A 20,295-nucleotide genomic window follows, 5' to 3' on the forward strand; every position below is an offset into this window, starting at 1 on the left:
AAGATATAATAAGTGTTAGTGAGAATGTGCAGAAAAGCAAACCCTGTATACTGCTGGTAGGAATATAAAACATTACATCTACTATGGAAAACAATACGGAGATTCCTCAAAAAATTAAAAATAGAACTACCACATGACCCAGCAATCCCACTTCTGGGTATGTATCCAAAAGACATGAAAACAGAATATTGAGGAGATATCTGCCATCCCATGTTCATTGTAGCATGATTCACAATAGCCAAAACATGAAATCAACCTAACTTCCAGTGATGGATGAATGGTTAAAGAAAACATTATACAGGAAAGGCTGATGTTGAAGCTGAAACTGCAATACTTTGGCCACCTGAAATGAAGAACTGACTCATTTGAAAAGACCCTGATGCTAGGAAAGATTGAAGGCAGGAGAAGGGGACAACAGAGGATGAAATGGATGGATGGCATCACTGACTCAATGGACATGAGTTTGAGCAAGCTCCGGGAGATGGTGATGGACAGAGAAGCCTGGCATGCTGCAGTCCAAGGGATCACAAAGACTCAGACACAACTGAGTGACTGAGCTGAATTGAAAATGAAAAACATCCTGCCATTTACAATAATGTGGATGAACTTGGAGGACATTATGCTAAGTGAAATAAGTCAGGCTCAGGAAAATGAATACTGTATGATCTCACTTATCTGTGGAATCTAAAAAAGTCAAAATAATAGGAGCAGAGAGTAGAATTTTGGCTTCCAGGGCCTGGGGTATATGAGACATGAGGATACACTGGTCAAGGGGTACAAAGTTCCAGTTATGCGGGATGAATTAGTTCTGAAGATCTAACGTACATATAGTTATAATACTGTATTGTATACTCAAAATTTGTTTAGAGATCTTAATGATCCTACCACAAATATACACACACACACACACACACACACATACATATGTATACACACATGAGGAGACAAATAAGTTAATTTGCTGAGTTCTAGCAATCATTTCACAATTTATACATATATCAAAATATCTCACAGTACACAGTAGGTTTACATAATTTTATTTGTCAATTATACTTCAATAAAGCTAAAAGGAAAAAAGGCAGGTAGAGAAGAGGGTGAAAGAATATCGCATGTAAAATGAACTGTCTGTATAAAGGTCCTGTCAGGAAGGGGAGGGTCCATTGCTTATTGAAAAAAATACACATAAAGAAGATATCTGCTCCACTGAAATTTTTCCATAAGAAAGCTGTTGCATTTACTTTTCAAATCAAATTAAAAAATCAACAAAACCTAGTCAAACTGCTATATGTATGTTTTTATATAGAAACAATTTTGAATATATCAATATGCATATACAGATCAGTTGTCAAGATACTATAGTAGTATAGATAGGATCCTCTATACATAAGATCTCCTCTGGAGTATTTTCATCTCTCAGAACATGGTCAATGTTTAATAAATGTTTCTTAAAATAATAAAGGAATGAATGTAAAATGGACATATAAAGAAGAAGTCAGTCCCCAGTCAATTATTAGTGTTTCTAAATCAAGAAAACATAAAGGAGCAAAGACACACTATTTTGAAAAGCTTTGGATGATAGGTATATATTGTAAACAGCAGTGACAGTGAGGTGAATGTACAAAAGCATCTGGACAAAGAAGAAGGAAGATTACCTTCAAAGTTAGGCTTCGAAGCAAGAATCAAGAATCAACAAACAAAATGTCAAAGAAGAGATGTGAAAAGTCACATTAAAGATGCATATAAATTTCATGCCATCCAAAAAATGATTTAGGTATTAATCTATTTACTTTAGGATTAAAGTATCTGAAGAAGGTATAAAATCTAAATGGGACTAGTCAGAGAGGCAAATATCATCAGTGTGTATATAAGAAGAACCTGGAATAGAGGGACAGCACAGGACATATAGGCAACGTGCATTGATGCACATTTATGCATCAGATTATCTTTATCTAAATTAGGATTCAACACCAAATCATCCGACAACAACAAAAAATTTTTTTTAGACAAATCATTCAGGCTTTGCTGGTAGTTCAGTGATAAAAGAATCCACCTATCAATGAGGAAGACACAGGTTTGATCCCTGGGCCAGGAAGATCCCATATACCATGGGGCAGCTAAGTTTGTGTGCCACAACTATTGAGCCCGTGTTCGAGAGCCCCAGAACTGTAACTACTGTGCCCACGTGACGCATCTACCGAAGCCCATGCATCCTAGAGCCCCGGCTCCACAGCGAGAAGCCACCGCAGTGAGAAGCCCTCCCACCGCAACTGGAGAGTAGCCCCCACTCGCCGCAGCTAGAGGCAAGTCTGCACAGCAGGGAAGACCCAGCACAGTCACAAATAAAAATATATATTTTTAAAAATATATAAATTGTTCAATTATCACTTAGTTCAAGTGTAGTTCACCTATGCAGAAAGATTCCACTGAACAAAATACATGAACATCAAGTCCTAAGGTAGTTACATTTCTCATTACAATTTAATAGACTTGCATTCTAGCATTATTTATCAGCACTTACTTGGAACTCAGGCTGATGTGTCCCTGACTCAGAGATGACAATTCATTCAGAGTGGATAAGCAGAGTTTCTGAGGCCACAGGCTGGGATCCAGCCACTAAATACTTTCAGTTCACAAGGTACTGAATGCCACTCTGCAAATTTCCCTTAAGAAATATACCACATTCTAAATTAATGAGTCTCAAAATGCACAGTTGTTTACTAAGAAAAATATTTTAAAATCCTTCCTATTCCAGCCATGATACAGTGACAGGAAAAAAAATTCTACCACCCCACCTGAAACAACCACAAGATGGACAAAATGTTTGAAACAACTATTTGCAAGGCATTGGATATCAGAAAACAAAAGACAGCAATCCCTTGAAAACAGAAAACAAATGAGGTGAGTGGTATAGCTGCCCCAGCCATGAGAGAGCTTTTAGGCCATGGGACAGGGAGAAGAAACCCAGGCAAAGCCCACAAGGCCCCCTGGGTTGAGGAGATGAACGCTAAAAGTTGAGAGAAACCAAAGCAGCTAGAGTTCACAAGACAGCATGCTAAAAAAAGAGAGAGCAACACACGGACAGAATTCTGAGATCTGTTAAGAATTCTCTCAGATATTCAGCTGAGTACTTATCAGCACATTTATGTAGAAAATTACTCAAAGCCAGGGAAAGAACCACCCAAAAGGATTAGCGGCAACAGTGCCCAGCATTTATACAGGGCCTGGAATACTGCCTGTGCTCAGAAGCCAGACTGGAACACCTCATAATTTACAGGGAGTTGGAAAGAACATTCAGAAGGGTAGTACTCAGGAGGGGGTACAAGTAGCTCCAGAATGAGCACTGCTCTGGTCCCACCTAACAAGACTTAAAAGCAAGACCAAAAAGGATCAGACTGTTTCCAAGTAACTTAACTGTCTTCCAGGCCGAAGCTCAAGAAGATTTATAGAAATACAAAAGTATGCAGCTTCAAACAAAGTAAAACTGACTATATCCTGGCATCTAATAAAAACTTAGACAGCAGCACAGGGACAGAACTCAGATCTGTTAAGAATCTTCTCAAATAAGCTGAGTACATATCAGCACATTCATTAGAAAATTACTCAAAGCCAGGGAAAGAACCACCCAAAATGTGGTTTTTAGTAGTTTTAGTTTTTCTTTTTAATTATCAAGCATGTAAAGAAACAGGAAAATGTGATCCATAATGTAGAGATAAACTGTATTATATACAGCTTATAATACTATACAGTTTATAATACTTATGTTAAATAAATTGTATCTATTTAATTTAAAAAGTATACAAGGAAGGTATTTTTAAAACACCTCAATTGAACTTGTAGAGATAGAAACTATACAAGAATTAACACCAGATTAGACATTATAGAAAAAATAACAGTGACCTTGAAAACATAGTAGTAGAGATTATTCAAAATGAAATAGAAAAGAGAATTTTTAAAACAAAGAGCTAATCTGTGACCTGTAGGGTAACTTCAAGTAGCATAAATGTATGTGTAATTGAGTGAGGAGGAGAAAAGATGGTGACCAGAAAAATATCTTTGAAGAATAGCTAAAAACTTTTCTAAATTTCATGAAAACTATAAATTCACAACTACACTAAGTTCAACAAATCTATAAGCACCAAAAAAAGGAATGAAAGAAAACGATACAAAACACATTATAATCTAACTGCTCAAAAGAGTGATAAGAAAAAATCTGAAAACACATGGAGAAAAAAGATACTGTGTAACATTCAGAAAAGGAAGATCATGGCATCTGGTCCCATCACTTCACGGGAAATAGAAGGGGAAACAGTGGAAACAGTGTCAGACTTTATTTTTGGGGGCTCCAAAATCACTGCAGATGCTGATTGCAGCCATGAAATTAAAAGATGCTTACTCCTTGGAAGGAAAGTTATGACCAATCTAGATAGCATATTAAAAAGCAGAGACATTACTTTGCCAACAAAGGTCCGTCTAGTCAAGGCTATGGTTTTTCCCGTGGTCATGTATGGATGTGAGAGTTGGACTGTGAAGAAAGCTGATCGCCGAAGAATTGATGCTTTTGAACTGTGGTGCTGGAGAAGACTCTTGAGAGTCCCTTGGACTGCAAGGAGATCTAACCAGTCTATTCTAAAGGAGATCAATCCTGGGTGTTCACTGGAAGGACTGATGCTAAAGCTGAAACTCCAATACTTTGGCCACCTCATGCGACAAGTTGACTCAATGGAAAAGACTCTGATGCTGGGAGGGACTGGGGGTGGGAGGAGACGGGAACGACAAAGAATGAGGTGGCTGGATGGCATCACCGGCTCAATGGACATGAGTCTGAGTGAACTCCGGGAGTTGGTGATGGACAGGGAGGCCTGGCGTGCTGTGATTCATGGGGTCGCAAAGAGTCGGACACGACTGAGCGACTGAACTGAACTGAAACAAGGAACCAAGACAAGATGAAAGATTTCTTATGGGAACAATGCAAGCTAGAAGACAGAGGAGATCTCTGCTCCTAGAGGAAGAAATCAAGATAGCAGAGTTGGAAGATGTAGAACTCACTTGCTGCATCAAACACAACAGAAACACCTCCATATGTGGAACAATTCTCAGCAAAAAAAATAATTGGAAACTGGCAGAAAGACTCCTGTATAACCAAGGCTGAGAGAGAGATCCACATGTAATGAGGCAGCAAGGGAAGAGAAACGATCACCTGTATCCAAGGGAGAGGACTCAGAGGAGAAGACAAATTTCACAGGCAGAGATCCTCCCTGGGGAGTGAGGAACTATATATGTAGTTCACTACATATTAGGCACCCCAGTCCCGGGATCCTCCACAAAGAAGACGAGCCTCTTGGCTGGTTGGAGTGCTGGTAGAACTAATAGGAAGGCTGGGGAAAGCCTTCTGTTCCCGAAGGAGTGCGCACATGCTTGTTCACTCCTGAAACAGGGCAGAAAGTGCAGATCAGAAATTTGTGAGTAGCTGACTGGCTTTTCACAAATGCCCCCTGAACAAACTGAATGTTCCAGCCCCATTTACGTCATATTGCAGCTCCACACTGGAGCGAGAGCTAACATGACCAAGGAAAGAACCCAGCCATGAGACACAAAGGCAGCTAAGACCCAAAGCAATGTCTAAGCAGGGAGGGGACAGTCATTATTGGTGCATGCACAGGCAGCAGCACATCAGTCTCTTCAATAAACAGTGCTGGGAAAACTGGGCAGCTATATGTGAAAGAATGAGATTACAACATTTCATTATACCTTACACAAAAATAAACTCAGAGTGGATTAAATATCTAAATATAAGTCCAAAAACCATAAAACTCAAACAATTTTTCTTCAAACTACTTTTCAAAGTTATCAAACTTTCACTTGTGCACAAACTTAATCTTTTCAGGCTGTGAAAAAAAATTTTATCTTTTACTCATATTTCATCATGCATCTATACTAGTAGCAACTTTTTTGTCTATTAAAGGAATTTTTTAATTTTTATTTTGCTAGTTTACAATCATTTCAGTTCAAAGTGACCCCATCTGGACACTGATAATCCTAGTGGCACAATTTTATAATCTGGTACATTGTGATCATGACTAGGCATGTGTCTCCATTGCTCAATAACAGCCAACTAAATTCTTCGATCACTGACATAACCTTAACACAGAAAATGGCTGAAATATATTTTTTTAAGTTTTCTTTCCAGGAATTCTTGTTCTGAACTAACATCTGTGATGAGATACAACATTACTAAAATTTTTATATATTTTAAAAAGGCCTTACCACTAGTCTTTTTCCAGACCCATGTTTTTGTTGTTCAGTCTCTTGTCTTTTATCTGCATCCGTGGCAAAAGCAAGTACTTGGTATCTGTTTAAAAGATATGGAATAACTGTAAGTGACTTTATAGTTAAAAAGTGTATACATTATTTTAAAAGCACATAATCTCGACATAGTTAAATTTTTAAATATACATAATCTACAAATCTTATGTATCACCTTCTCCTTGATTTTAAACATTGTAAAATATAGTGAATGAATTTAGTAATGAATTCTAGTGAATGATGACGAATTTGTACTGTGGCATAAGACTATGTAAAACTGTAATGATAAAGAAATTGTAACCATATGTCCCAAAATTCAATACTGGGGAAACAGTTCTGCCAAATGTCAAAGTATCTCCCATTAGAATTTTATGTGATAAATAACAATACTCAATAAAGATCCAGTACCAAAATCCAAAATAGAAAAAAAATACAAATAATGCAAAACAACCAGATGAGTTATTGCAACCATCCCCCAAAAAGTGGCAGTAGAAATTATTAATATCTGTGGACCCCAGAAGGCCTGAGTTTAATTCCCAGCTAAACCATTAACTAGTTGAGTAAATTTTTGAAAATTAATCACTCTATATCTTCCATTCCATTCCGTTGCTCAGTCGTGTCCGACTCTTTGCGACCCCGTGGACTGTAGCCTACCAGGCATCTCCGTCCATGGGATTCTCCAGGCAAGAATACTGGAGTGGGTTACTATTTCCTTCTCCAGGGGATCTTCCAACCCAGGGATCGAACCCGGGTCTCCCACATTGGAGGCAGACGCTTTAACCTCTGAGCCACCAGGGAAGCCCCACTCTATATCTTAATCTTTCTTATTTATAAAATGGGAATAATAATCATCTTAACTCAAGGATTGTTAGAAGAATTTTAAAAATAATTTAATGTCTGGTACAGTATCTGATAGGGTTTCCCTGGTAGCTAAGCTGGTAAAGAATCCACTTGCAATGCAGGAGACCCCAGTTTGATTCCTGGGTCAGGAAGTTCCCTGGAGAAGGGCTAGGTACCCACTCCAGTATTCTTGGGCTTCACTGGTAGCTCAGACGGCAAAGAAGCTGATTGCTTTCGGGAGGCCTGGTTTTGATCCCTGGATTGGGAAGATTCCCTAGAGGAGGACATAGCAACCCACTCCAGTATTCTTGCTGGAGAATCCCCATGGACAGAGAAGCCTGGTGGGCTACAGTCCATGGGGTCACAAGACTTGGATGTGACTGAGCAACTAAGCACGACACAGTATCTGATATACACTAGGAACCCAATTTTTGACTGACATGTTGACAAATAGACAAATACATATTTCTATATACACAGAGATAAATCACCTAGTAATTTATCTGGTATGTAATAAGTTCTCAATAATGGACATTATGGACATTAGTACTTCCTATCAGTATTTTATTTCACTAGCAACATTTAACACAACCTTGTAAATCAATTATAATACAATAAAATAAATTTTTAAAAATTGTAACATTTAGCTCAGACCATTCTTCAAATCAACTGATAAATATCATTCAATTTAGAAATGATTAATTTAGACAATAAAGTTTAAATTCCCTAATTTCTATTAATTTATGGTGCATTTTTAGAGTAATAATCCTACTCAAAATGAAGAAATTTTAAGCTCATAGATCCCTTTCCAATTTCAATAGGTAAGAGAAAAATAGTAAAGAGATATATTCAGATAGCTCCTATTGTCTAACAGAAAGATGTCTGATACTGTAAACATCAGGGACCTTAATGAAGAAAGGTAATGTAGAATATCTAAATAAGCACTAAAATGGACACTAGTATTCAATTATATACCAACTTGTATTCTATTCCAGTCAGCAATATTTCATTTGCAAAAAGCCTCCAATTCTCAGTGAATGAAGAATGACTATAAATTATGATAGATTTTGCAGTACATTCATGAAAATCAGTCTTCCAGTTAATAAAAAAGCTTAATGTATATAAAGTTCATTCATTCAATAAACATATAGTAGGGATTTCATACAAGCATTAACAAGAGGGAAAACTACTCTATGACCACTACATGACCTATATCCACCAGGACCTTCCAAAGTAGTTGAGGAGATTCATATATAATACAAACAAATAAGTGTAACTCAGAGTGCACTGTGCTGACTGGTATGCATATAAGTACCAAAGGAATATGATGGCAGAAACAGGTAACATGGGGATGTTAGGGGAAGCACACTGACTGAAACCGCTCACCCTGGCCAGGTACCATAGTAACCATTTGCATGAGTTGTTTCACGACAGGAGGTCCTGGTAAGAAACATGGAACTAATAAGCCACCACCAACCAGAAGAGTTCAGGAAAGGTCAAAAGGAGACACCACATGTCCAACCACCTCCCAGAATCCTTCTCTCTGGCATCCATCTTAGTTGAACAAGGCGTGCACCACTAGGAAGGACTCTGAGTCAGAATGATTGGCTAGAGACAACCCGGAAACTAATCCCAGCACCATAAACCCCAAGACTGCGAGCCACGTGGCAGAGCTGTTCTCCTGGGTTCCCTTACCCTACTGCTCTCCACCTGGGTGCCCTTTCCCAATAAAATCTCTTGCTTTGTCAGCACATGTGTCTCCTCAGACAGTTCATTTCCGAGTGTTAGACAAGAGCCCAGTTTCGGGGCCTGAAAGGGGTCCCCTTTCTTGCAACAGGTGGAGGAACTATATATGTTCTTGGTATCAGTTAAGGAGGAGAAAGCTAGGTTTGAAGAATGAGTGAAAACTCATCATGCTGTTAAAGACTAAAAAACATTATGGCAAAGCAAACAACACATGCAAAGGCATGCAGCAGTAAAAGAGACATCAAAGGCCATGGCAGGAGCTTAGGAGAGATGCCTGGCAGAGAGGAATAAGTCATAGGAAATGAGACCAAAAAACGGTAGGAGGCTGAAGATCTCAACCTTGTAAAACCATGCTAAAAAATTCCATAGGTAGTTGCAGCAAATACCATCTGAGAATGACCTTCAATATCCCTAGGTCTTCAAAACTACCAAATAATTACACCTTACACTCTGACCTCCAAATAGGATTCCTTTAGTCTTCCTGGTTCATGATAACAGAAATAGTGTGCACTGGTGACTAAGACATCAGTCCAAAGCTGGTCCTAATGGACTAGCTCCAATGGACCAGTCCTAATGGATCTAACCTCAGGCAATAATTAACATAGGCAGTTCATTTCCTGCAGACACCAACCTACCAGAGGATGATATGGATATTAATGAGGTTGTTGCAAAAATCCAAAGCTTTGAGCTGTTTGAAGCTTCTTATATAACTGTAGAGAGTTATTATTTCATCTGAGGCATAAGTGAACCCCTAAAGTGGTCTCATTAACATCAAAACAACATGTAGAGACACAGCCAAAATTCACTCCTGATTTCTAACTCCAGAACAATTCTCTTCCTGGAAGACAGCTCAGAAGAGGATTTTATTACTAAACATAACTGGCAATAAATTTAGATGATGACAAACTTCCAATAGCATTTATTTTACAATTCTTTCTTAAATTCTCTTAACTGGGATCAATAATGTACATGAAAATCTATTTCCAAAACTGAACAATTCCAAGCAGACTTGGAAATTCTGAAATAAAACACTTGGATATTTTTTCTTATCACTCAGTGTTCTGTGATATAAGCTAAAGAATAAAATTCCCTTATTGAAAGTGCTGAAAGAATAATCAGGTCCAATGTAAAAAAAAATTTCATGAAAGACTGTCATACATATTTTTCAGAACAGAAAGGCACTAATCACAGAGACAGCAAGTCCAGGTGAACCGTGGTATTTTTTGAACCAATAGTTACAAATGCTTAACAGGTCCCATAGAGCACCAATGACAAACTCAACCATATAATTTAGTGCTTTTCTGTATCACATCATAAAAACAGCATCAAGTAACTAAAAGATGGATTGAGGTGTCACAGAAATACAAAAGTAAATCCTCCAAAATCATTTATTTTCAAATGAAAAATAGCTGTCACGTGAAAGCATGCCAGGAGATTTGGGAACTTTGATAATTTAACCTGTAGAATTCTACTAGAATTGGAAGCTCTGGATACAAAGCATTACTATGTTCATTCTAACTATAGCTAAAACATTCTTGATTGTGCTAGTGAGAATCATTTTCACTGAAAGATTCCAGTAACAAAATAGAAGGTTCCCTCATAAACTTTTCATTCTTTCATTCATTAACATTTCATTAATATAATGTTAACATTAACATTTCATTCCTTCATTCATTAACAAGTAGATCTTGTTAAACATCTACTTTAAAAGAACAGACATCAGAAAGGCCCATCAAAGTCTAGATTAGAGAACAAAACCAGAAACCCAACTGAAAAGATAAAGACCTGAATGTCAATCAGAATGCAAAGCAAGAGTTGAATAAAAGGGTAAAAATATAGACAGATCATGATTTACTGCCTAAATAATTCTGACAAGGAAAGAAAGAGAAAATAAAAGACAGTCCAAGTTAGTAAAAACATGGCCAAGGGGATGGCCATAGGCCCCTTCTCTACCAAAAAAAAAAAAAGCAAACAATTCTCTCACCTTCAAAGAAAAACAATATTCAAAGTGTGTGCCTGAATTAGAAGCACCTGGAGCGTGTACTTGTAATGATTTCTGGATCTTTTTCCCAAACCTACTAAATCAAGATCTAAAGGGTTGGGGCTTAAGAATCAGCAAACATACATTTTATAAAAGGAGACCCAGATGATTCTTATGTACACTAAAGTTTGAGACTCATAACCTTCGCCAAGTTCCTATCTGAACATAACTGATCTGTATTCAAAGTAATTAAATATCAATATCAAAAATGAAGATGAATTATTTCTTAAAAACCTTTTATATTAACTGATTATATTTTTAACTGATTATAGATTTAATGAAGCCTCCAAAGACCCAAACTACAGTTTTCATGCTTTCTCCCATCCTAAATTACACCTGTGATTATCATTTAAAACTGTGATTATCATTTAACCTATTATACAGGAAAGTGTATATAAATACAATTTACCACTTAATGTTATAAACCCTCTTGATTGCCATCATTTCACAATAATCACAAATCCTATTCATTTTACCATTATAAAAGATTCACATAATAAATAAAGTGTGCACTTTTTAGTTCTAGACGAAGATCAATTTAATAGATCAGTATGCTGGAGAATTACCACAGTTAAAACAGTATGAGTTTCTGTGAGATTTTGTATAGCCATAAAGTTGTTTCTACTATTTATATTCTTAATGCTTCTATGACTAATTCCCATTTTGAATATTGTTTATTTGCAAGATTTTTCTTGTTGATTATTGCTACCTGATGTTTCCCTTTTTAGAGAAGCTTTTTAAGGCAGCTTTGACTCTGTTGTGGAGAAGGCAATGGCAAGCCACTCCAGTACTCTTGCCTAGAAAATCCCATGGATGGAGGAGCCTGATAGGCTGCAGTCCGTGGGGTCGCTAAAGGTCAGACACGACTGAGCGACTTCACTTTCACTTTTCACTTTCACACATTGGAGAAGGAAATGGCAACCCACTCCAGTGTTCTTGCCTGGAGAGTCTCAGGGACGGGGGAGCCTTGTGGGCTTCCGTCTATGGGGTCACACAGAGTCGGACACGACTGAAGTGACTTAGCAGCAGTAGCAGCTTGACTCTGTTGAGCCTCTCATTTTATCTTTATTTTTATTGCAATAATACCTGGTATGTATTAGGTGCTTTCTTTTCTTTATGGTTATTCTGTTTATTTTGCTAACTTCTTAAACTGGCTGTATACTTGTATACTCATTGCTTTTCCTTTTTATGTAAAGTCTACTACATTTAAGGCCCCAGTGGATAATGTTTTCCATATCCCGTAGGTATTAAGACTTTGTATTTTTGTTATCTTTCTGTAATGATGTTGTTTTTAAATGCCATGTACTCAGTGAGTGATATAAACACATTGTAAATTTCAGTTTTCTAATAAAAATTAAAAATAAAAAACCACAGTATGAGTTTCTGTGAGATTAAACCTTCACATTAAGTAAACCTTCACATTAAGGAAACCTACACATTGCTTCCTCAACTAATCACTCCTGGAGTGATTACCAAATTAATTCCTATTCACATATTTCAAATAGTAAGTCATGGGACATTCAAATCTTTACATTGTGGCCCCAATGTAACACTGCTAGTATCACACTATTTGGCAAGAACTAGGGTGGAAAGCTGAAAACCAGATCTCCTCAATATTGCTTAAGTTTTGGCAGGACTGAATGAATTATACAGATTTCTTTTCAGTGTCTCAAAACAAGTATAATATTTTATTTATTACCAGTAGCAATGCCACAACTTATTCATCTCCTTTGGATAAGAGCCATAGGCATTGTAGAAGGAATATGACATAATGATACACTACCTCCACCAGTTAGCTTCTTCTTAGTCACAAATATTTGCTTATTTTCAGGGTTTTAAATCCTCATTGCCTTAACAATAATTCTCAAAGCATAGATGGTCACTTATCAAGGGAAAACTACGTTAACTTGCAATATACACAATAATAAAACTTGAGGCAAAAATTTACAGCTGTTGCCTGATGAATTTATATACTTCCTTCCTGCCTTGGGAAAAATCATGTGGCCAAAAACAATACTGAAAGGCTATAATGAAGTGCTGCCTAGATGTTTAAAGTTCTAAGTGCTGCCATCAGGAAGATAACAACAATAAAGTTACTGAAGATATTATAATTCTCCAAGACTATTTCTTTTCCCAGAATGGATATCTACATTTTTTCCCATTCTTTCTTCCAACAAAAAGCACAGCTTCCAAAACGCAAAATCATAATTCTTATTGAAACTTAGCTGGTAGAAGAAAATAGGATCTCTCTCAAACACAATTCACCAAAATCGATAAAAATTTCTAGCAAAAAGGGTCATTTTCATACTTCACTTCTCTGAACTGTTCTTTTAAAAACATTCATAATAACACTTGTATTTCTTCCCAGTCACATACATTCTTTTTTTTGTTATAAAATCATTCTGTATATGTATCTGTATCTGGACTTTTTCCATTCACATTGTTATATTATTTATAATTCAGGGAACAATCGCAATAATTATTGAGCATTTTCTATGGAGTGGCACTAGTGGTAAAGAATCCATTTGCCAATGCAGGAGACGCAAAAGATGCAAGTTCCACCTCTGCAACAGGAAGAACCCTAGGGAAGAAAATGGCAACCTGCTCCAGTAACCTTGCCTGGAAAATTCCATGGACAGAAAAGCTTGGTGGGCTATAGTCCATAGGGTCACAAAGAGTTGGACACAGCTAAATGCGCATGCACGCACGTGCGCGCGCACACACACACACACACGGTAACTTAACATACACCTAATCCTTCCAACAAGTTTGTCGAAATAGATCTTGCTATTTCCTCTACATTCAGGATAAGGCCACTGTCTTACACAGCTGTGAGTCGCAAAATCAGGACTTCAATACACGTGTGCCTCTCTCCAAATTCTTCCGCTCCATCTCTGCACTATACTGCCTTGCAAATATTTCATATGTAAATTATATCCACTAAGTCACCACAATTACATTATAACAACAAAATCACTCTCCTTTTTATTTGCAATATTCAAGCTCTTTGTGGAAAAGAATTTATCAGCAGCATCAGTTCAGTTCAGTTCAGTCACTCAGTCGTATCCGACTCTTTGCGACCCCATGAACCGCAGCAGGCCAGGCCTCCCTGTCCATCACCAACTCCCGGAGTTTACCCAAACTCATGTCCATTGAGTCAGTGGACAATCTCATCCTCTGTTGTCCGCAGCATACGCACACACACAAAAAATCATGATTCCAAAGATTCAAGATCCATACTCACTTGTAACTTTCCACTTGATGGCAGGAAGAAACAGTAATGAAGGAATCTGTACGGGAACTGTAAGCAAGAGGGCCAGGTAAAAGAGAACCAGGGAGAAACCTCCCAAAAGCATAGCTTTCCTGCTCAAACACCATCAGCATCCCATCCATAGACTGGATACAAATTAAATCACGACCTAAAGAAAAATTAAAGGAAATTAAATGACATTCTTTTTATAAATACAGTGATTTTATCGCTGTTCAACACAAAGTTAATTTTTCCCCCCAGGGGCAAAATGAGCAGCTTAAATCTTAGAATGCAAACCAATGAAGCCATAAGATTATCGTATTTCACTGTATACACATTTCCCAATTTTTTCATTATTCATGTCTATAGTTTTAAATATATTTGTTTTCATTTACATGAGCTAAAATTTCTAGCTCAAGATATTCCCTGAGAACAGTCATGACTCTGGAAGATATTATTTTTTCCAAAATCAGAATTATAAACTGTTCTGCACCAGGCTATTTCTCGTCTTCATAGTATGTCAGCCCATATTTTCACAAGACTTAAACATCAGTCAAACACAGCACACCAAATGCATAGACATGTATTAAGCACCAGTTTTATACAAATCAGTGTTGAGTACTGTTGGAAGAGAAAACAATTAATACTGAATAATACTAATCATCGACTGTCATAAACTATCAACTGATTTTGAAGTGTTTTCTACTATTAATCTGTAAGTATTAGTCTGTGATGGAGAAGGAAATGGCCACCCACTCCAGTATTCTTGCCTGGAGAATCCTGTGGGCAGAAGAGCTTGGTGGGCTGTTGTCCATAGGGTCGCACAGAGTCGAACACGACTGAAGCGACTGAGCATGTATGCATGCCTTAGAAAAGGAAATCGCAACCCACTCCAGTATTCTGGCCTGGAGAATCCCAGGGACATGGGAGCCATCTATGGGATCACACAGAGTCGGGCACAACTGAAGTGACTTAGCAGCAGCAGCAGCATTAGTCTGTAAGTCGCTCAGTTGTGTCCAACTCTTTGCAACCCCATGGACTAAACAATGTAGTCCATGGAATTCTCCAGGCCAGAATACTGGAGTGGGTAGCTGTTCCCTTCTCCAGGCGATCTTCACAACCCAGGGAACCAACTTAGGTCTCCCACAGCACAGGCAGATGCTTTACCAGCTGATCCACCAGGGAAGTCCTAAAACTATAAACTGATTATGAAGTGTTTTCTACTATTAATATTTCTGTAAAAATATTAACTACAAGGTTCATCATTCTTAAACTACACTGAGAAGATGACAGTGACGTTGATTTCTATAGTACAGTCTCTATCCAGTCAGAAAAAACAAGATCAGCAGCTGACTGTGGATCAGATCATGAACTCCTCATTGCCAAATTCAGACTTAAACTGAACAAAGTAGGGAAACCCACTAGACCATTCAGGTAAGACCTAAATCAAATCCTTTATGATTATACAATGAAAGTGACAAATAGATTCAAGGGATTAGATCTGAAAGACAGACTGCCTGAAGAACTATGGATGGAGGTTCGTGACATTGTACAGGAGGCAGGAATCAAGACCATCTCCAAGAAAAAGATATGCAAAAAAGCAAAATGGTTGTCTCAGGAGGCCTTAAAAGTAGCTGAGAAAAAAAGAAAAGTTAAAGGCAAAGGAGAAAAGGAAAGATATACCCATCTGAATGCAGAGTTCCAGAGAATATCAAGGAGAGATATGAAAGCCTTCCTCAGTGATCAATGCAAATAAATAGAGGAAGACAACAGAATGGGAAGACTAGATATCTCCTCAAGAAAATGAGAGATATCAAGGGAAGATTTCATACAAAGATGGAAACAATAAAGATCAGAAATAGTATGTCTAACATATGTCTGAAAGAAGAGGTGGCAAGAATACACAGAAGAACTATACAATAAAGATCTTCACAACCCATATAACCATGATGGTCTGATCATTTACATACAGCCAGACATGCTGGAATGTGAAATCAAGTGGGCCTCAGGAAGCATCACTACGAACAAAGCTAGTGGAGGTGATGGAATTCCAATTGAGCTATTTCAAATCCTAAAAGATGATGCTGTGAAAGTGCTGCACTCAATATGCCAGCACATTTGGAAAACTCAGCAGTGGCCACAGGACTGGAAAAGGTCAGTTTTCATTCCAATCCCAAAGAAAAGCAATGCCAAAGAATGCTCAAACCACCTCACAATTGTACTAATCTCACACACTAGCAAAGTAATGCTCAAAATTCTCCAAGCCAGGCTTCAACAGTTCATGAACCATTAAATTCCAGATGTTCAAGCTGGATTTAGAAAAGGCAGAGGAACCAGAGATTAAATTGCCAACATCTGCTGAATCTTGGAAAAACTAAGAGTTCCAGAAAAACATCTACTTCTGCTTTATTGACTACACCAAAGCCTTTGACTGTGTGGATCACAATAAACTGTGGAAAACTCTAAAAGAGATGGGAATACCAGACCACCTGACCTGCCTCCTGAGAAATCTGTATGCAGGTCAAGAAGCAACAGTTAAACCCAGACATGGAACAATAGACTGGTTCCAAATTGGGAAAGGAGTACGTCAAGGCTATATATAGTCACCCTGCTTATTTAACTTATATGCAGAGTACATCATGCAAAACACCGAGCTGGATGAAGCACAAGCTGGAATCAAGATTGCCAGGAGAAATATCAGTAACCTCAGATATGCAGATGACACCACCTTTACAGCAGAAAGCAAGGACGAATTAAACAGTCTCTTGATGAAAGTGAAAGAAGAGAGTGGAAAAGTTGGCTTAAAACTCAACATTCAGAAAACTAAGATCATGGCATCTGGTCCCATCACTTCATGACAAAAAGATGGGGAAACAATGGAAACAATGACAGACTTTATTTTCTTGGGCTCCAAAATCACTGCAGATGTTGACTGCAGCCATGAAATTAAAAGACGTTTGCTCCTTAGAAGAAAATTATGACCGACCTAGATAGCACATTAAAAAGCAGAGACATTACTTTGCCCACAAAGGTCCGTCTGGTCAAGGCTATGGATTTTCCAGTAGTCATGTATGGATGTGAGAGTTGGACTATAAAGAAAACTGAGCACTGAAGAATTGATGTTTTTGAACTGTGGTGCTGGAGAAGACTCTTGAGAGTCCCTTGGACTGCAAGGAGATCCAACCAGTCAATCTTAAAGGAGATCAGTCCTGAATATTCATTGGAAGGACTGATGCGGAAGCTTTGGATGGCATTACTGACTCGATGGACATGAATTTGAGCAAACTCTCAGAGTTGGTGATGGACAGGGAAGCCTGGTGTGCTTCAGTTCATGGGGTCACAAAGAAGCAGACACTATTGAGCAACTGAACTGACAGTATCTCTAATCTGAGAAAGATACAGTGACTATAACTTTTCACATTCTGCTAGTATGATTAGTATATACTATTGACTAAATATCACAAAGGGAAGAATTCTGTCAAAGGAAAATCAAGTTACTCTAAGAGAATAAACAAAAGGTCAGTCTTCTAATTCGGAGAAGGCAATGGCAAGCCACTCCAGTACTCTTGCCTAGAAAATCCCATGGATGGAGGAGCCTGGTAGGCTGCAGTCCATGGGGTCGCTAAGGGTCGGACATGACTGAGCAACTTCGCTTTCACTTTTCACTTTCACACACTGGAGAAGGAAATGGCAACCCACTCCAGTGTTCTTGCCTGGAGAATCCCAGGGACAGGGGAGCCTGGTGGGCTTCCATCTATGGGGTCACACAGAGTCGGACACGAATGAAGTGACTTAGCAGCAGTAGCAGCAGCAGCAGTCTTCTAATTAATCTGTCATCTCTAACTCATACTTACTGTATAAAGTAAGTCCTATAGTAACTATTTCATATTACCTTGATATCAGGGTCAATACTAGAGAAGGGCATGGCAACCCATTCTGCTATTCTTGCCTGAAGAATTCCATGGACAGAGGAGCCTGGCTGGCTACAGTCCATGGGGTCGCAAAGAGTTGGACACGACTGAGCTACTAAACAGGGTCAATATAATATATATACCTAAATGTTGAAGTTTAAAGAATACTTTACTCAAAAACAAATGAAATTGTATAGAAATTGATGGCGATCTTATTACTGTATCTGATTATGGAAACAAGGGCAATTTTTAAAAAGAAAAATGTGTTGCCAAAGGAGTGTTTTTTAAAAGAAAACAAACTGCAATTTTGGGTGCTTATTACTGCAAAATACTCCACCCCATCTTGATTGATTCAATAAATTTAACCATTTTAAATGGTCTGAGAAATGTTTCAAGTTGAATATTGTCTTAGCATATGTTCACTAAACACACATCTGAATCACTATGGCATCTCTAAAGAGAAAGAGATTGTTCCTGTTAATGCTGTTTTGAAGAGTATTCCCTCAATGCTCAAATTATTTTATAATGCATAGTAGGTTTTTCAGTCACTGTTTTAAGTTTTTATCTATTCTTTATCTACTATACTTATTATATTAAAGTTTTCAAACCATAAGGTATGAGTTTGTATGGATGCTGTGTGTACTTGAATTAACTCTACATACATAGCCATCCAGACAGAATTAAAGCCTATATCTCCAGGCCTGTATAACAGATATATCTTATGATTATTTTCATGACAATGAGATAGGAGCAAGGTGATATGTGCACCATCCAAACATACCCTTAAAAGGAATAAGTATACACTCTTTTCCTCTCTTCCCAGTATGAGGACAGGGCTGGAAGAGCTATCCTGGCCTCAGAGATAGAAGCCACATATTGAAAGCAAAAGAATTGCCTAAAGTCCTGGACCACTTTATCTCCAAGTGATCAAATTTGACAGAAATAAACATCTTCCTTAATTAAGTTGGGTCTTTATTAAAGCAACCAAATTTGTATCTTAAAGACCCACCCAGCTTTGCTGACTCTTAAATTTTAATTTCACTTGATTAGACCCTGGTACCAAAACACAACCAGATATAAAAGACATTGGAACAAGTGGGGAAACTGGAATATGAATGCAGGTTAAATAACAGTAGGAATTATTGTTAATTTTCTTAAGTGTGATCATGGTGTGATTACATAAGAGAATGTTCTCATTAAATATGTGTTGCAACAGTTATGAGTGAAGTGGCACAATATCTGTAATTTGCTTTCAAATCATTCATTAAAAAAGTGTGTATACATGTATATGTTAAACATTTACAACTGCTGACTCTAAATGGTGTTAATATGGAGACTCATGTCATTCCGATATTTAAATTTTTCACAATAAAAATGTAAACAAAGTGTTCAAATATATTCCTTTTGTTTACAAATGTACTTTTTTAACCACCAAGGAGAATAGTGAGCACTGGAAAATTGAACAGGACCTAGGAGGAGAGCAACACATTTAATCTTAGTAAGTCAAGAATTAGAGACAGAAGAAATCCCATCAACGAAACACACTGTTTCATTGACCTATGGGGGAGGATACTACTGTAACCAAAATATAGTCTCTGTATTATTAAAGAATGTGAGATCAAGACATGTATACTTCCAAGTAAAAATACCAGTAAAATTTAAGTTCATTTCAATATGTTGAATGTCACTGAACCACAGCCTCCCAAAGACCTCAAAGAATTGCTCCTCACATTGTGGCCCCCAGACCACCAGCATCAGTATTGTCTAAGGAAATTCTTAGAAATGCAAATCCTAGAGTCCCACTCTAAATCTATGGAATCAGAAACTCTGATGTTAGGTCCCAAGAAGTCTAGGTTTTAACAAGCCCCTAAAGGTTGTTTCAGTATTCCCTAGTAACTTAGTAGTAAAGAATCCACCTGTCAATGCAGGAGACATGGGTTCGCTCCCTGGGTCAGGAAGATGCCCAGGTGAAGGAAACGGCAACCCATTCCAGTATCCTTGCCGGGAAAATCCCATTGACAGAAGAGCCTGGCAGGCTACAGTCCATGGGGTCCAAAAAGTGTTGGACACAACTTAGCGACTAATCAACGACAACAAGAGGTTATTTGATGCGTGATCAAGTTTGAGAACCACTGTTTTCACATGTTACAACAGACCTAGAGCTTGAAGAAAACTTGAGCCCCAGAGAAAACTTGGCTCCTTAG

The 20,295-nt window shown here is 37.8% G+C and overlaps 1 protein-coding gene across 3 annotated transcripts in view; it reads right to left on the reverse strand.

The window, feature by feature from the left end:
- The window catches only part of BBS9 (Bardet-Biedl syndrome 9), a 491,843-nt gene that overhangs the window by 354,701 nt on the left and 116,847 nt on the right, over positions 1-20,295 (reverse strand). For all 3 annotated transcript variants that reach the window (XM_055420896.2, XM_055420898.2, XM_055420895.2), the window contains exons 6-7: positions 14,175-14,349; positions 6,265-6,349 (exon numbers count right to left, since the gene is read on the reverse strand). In XM_055420896.2, coding sequence (XP_055276871.2) covers positions 6,265-6,349; positions 14,175-14,349 — 260 coding nt within the window. The remainder of the gene's footprint in view (positions 1-6,264; positions 6,350-14,174; positions 14,350-20,295) is intronic.

Source organism: Moschus berezovskii, chromosome 3, assembly GCF_049115385.1.
Source record: "Moschus berezovskii isolate FMDL1 chromosome 3, NW_MosBer_1.0, whole genome shotgun sequence".
Taxonomy (NCBI): Eukaryota; Metazoa; Chordata; class Mammalia; order Artiodactyla; family Moschidae; genus Moschus; species Moschus berezovskii.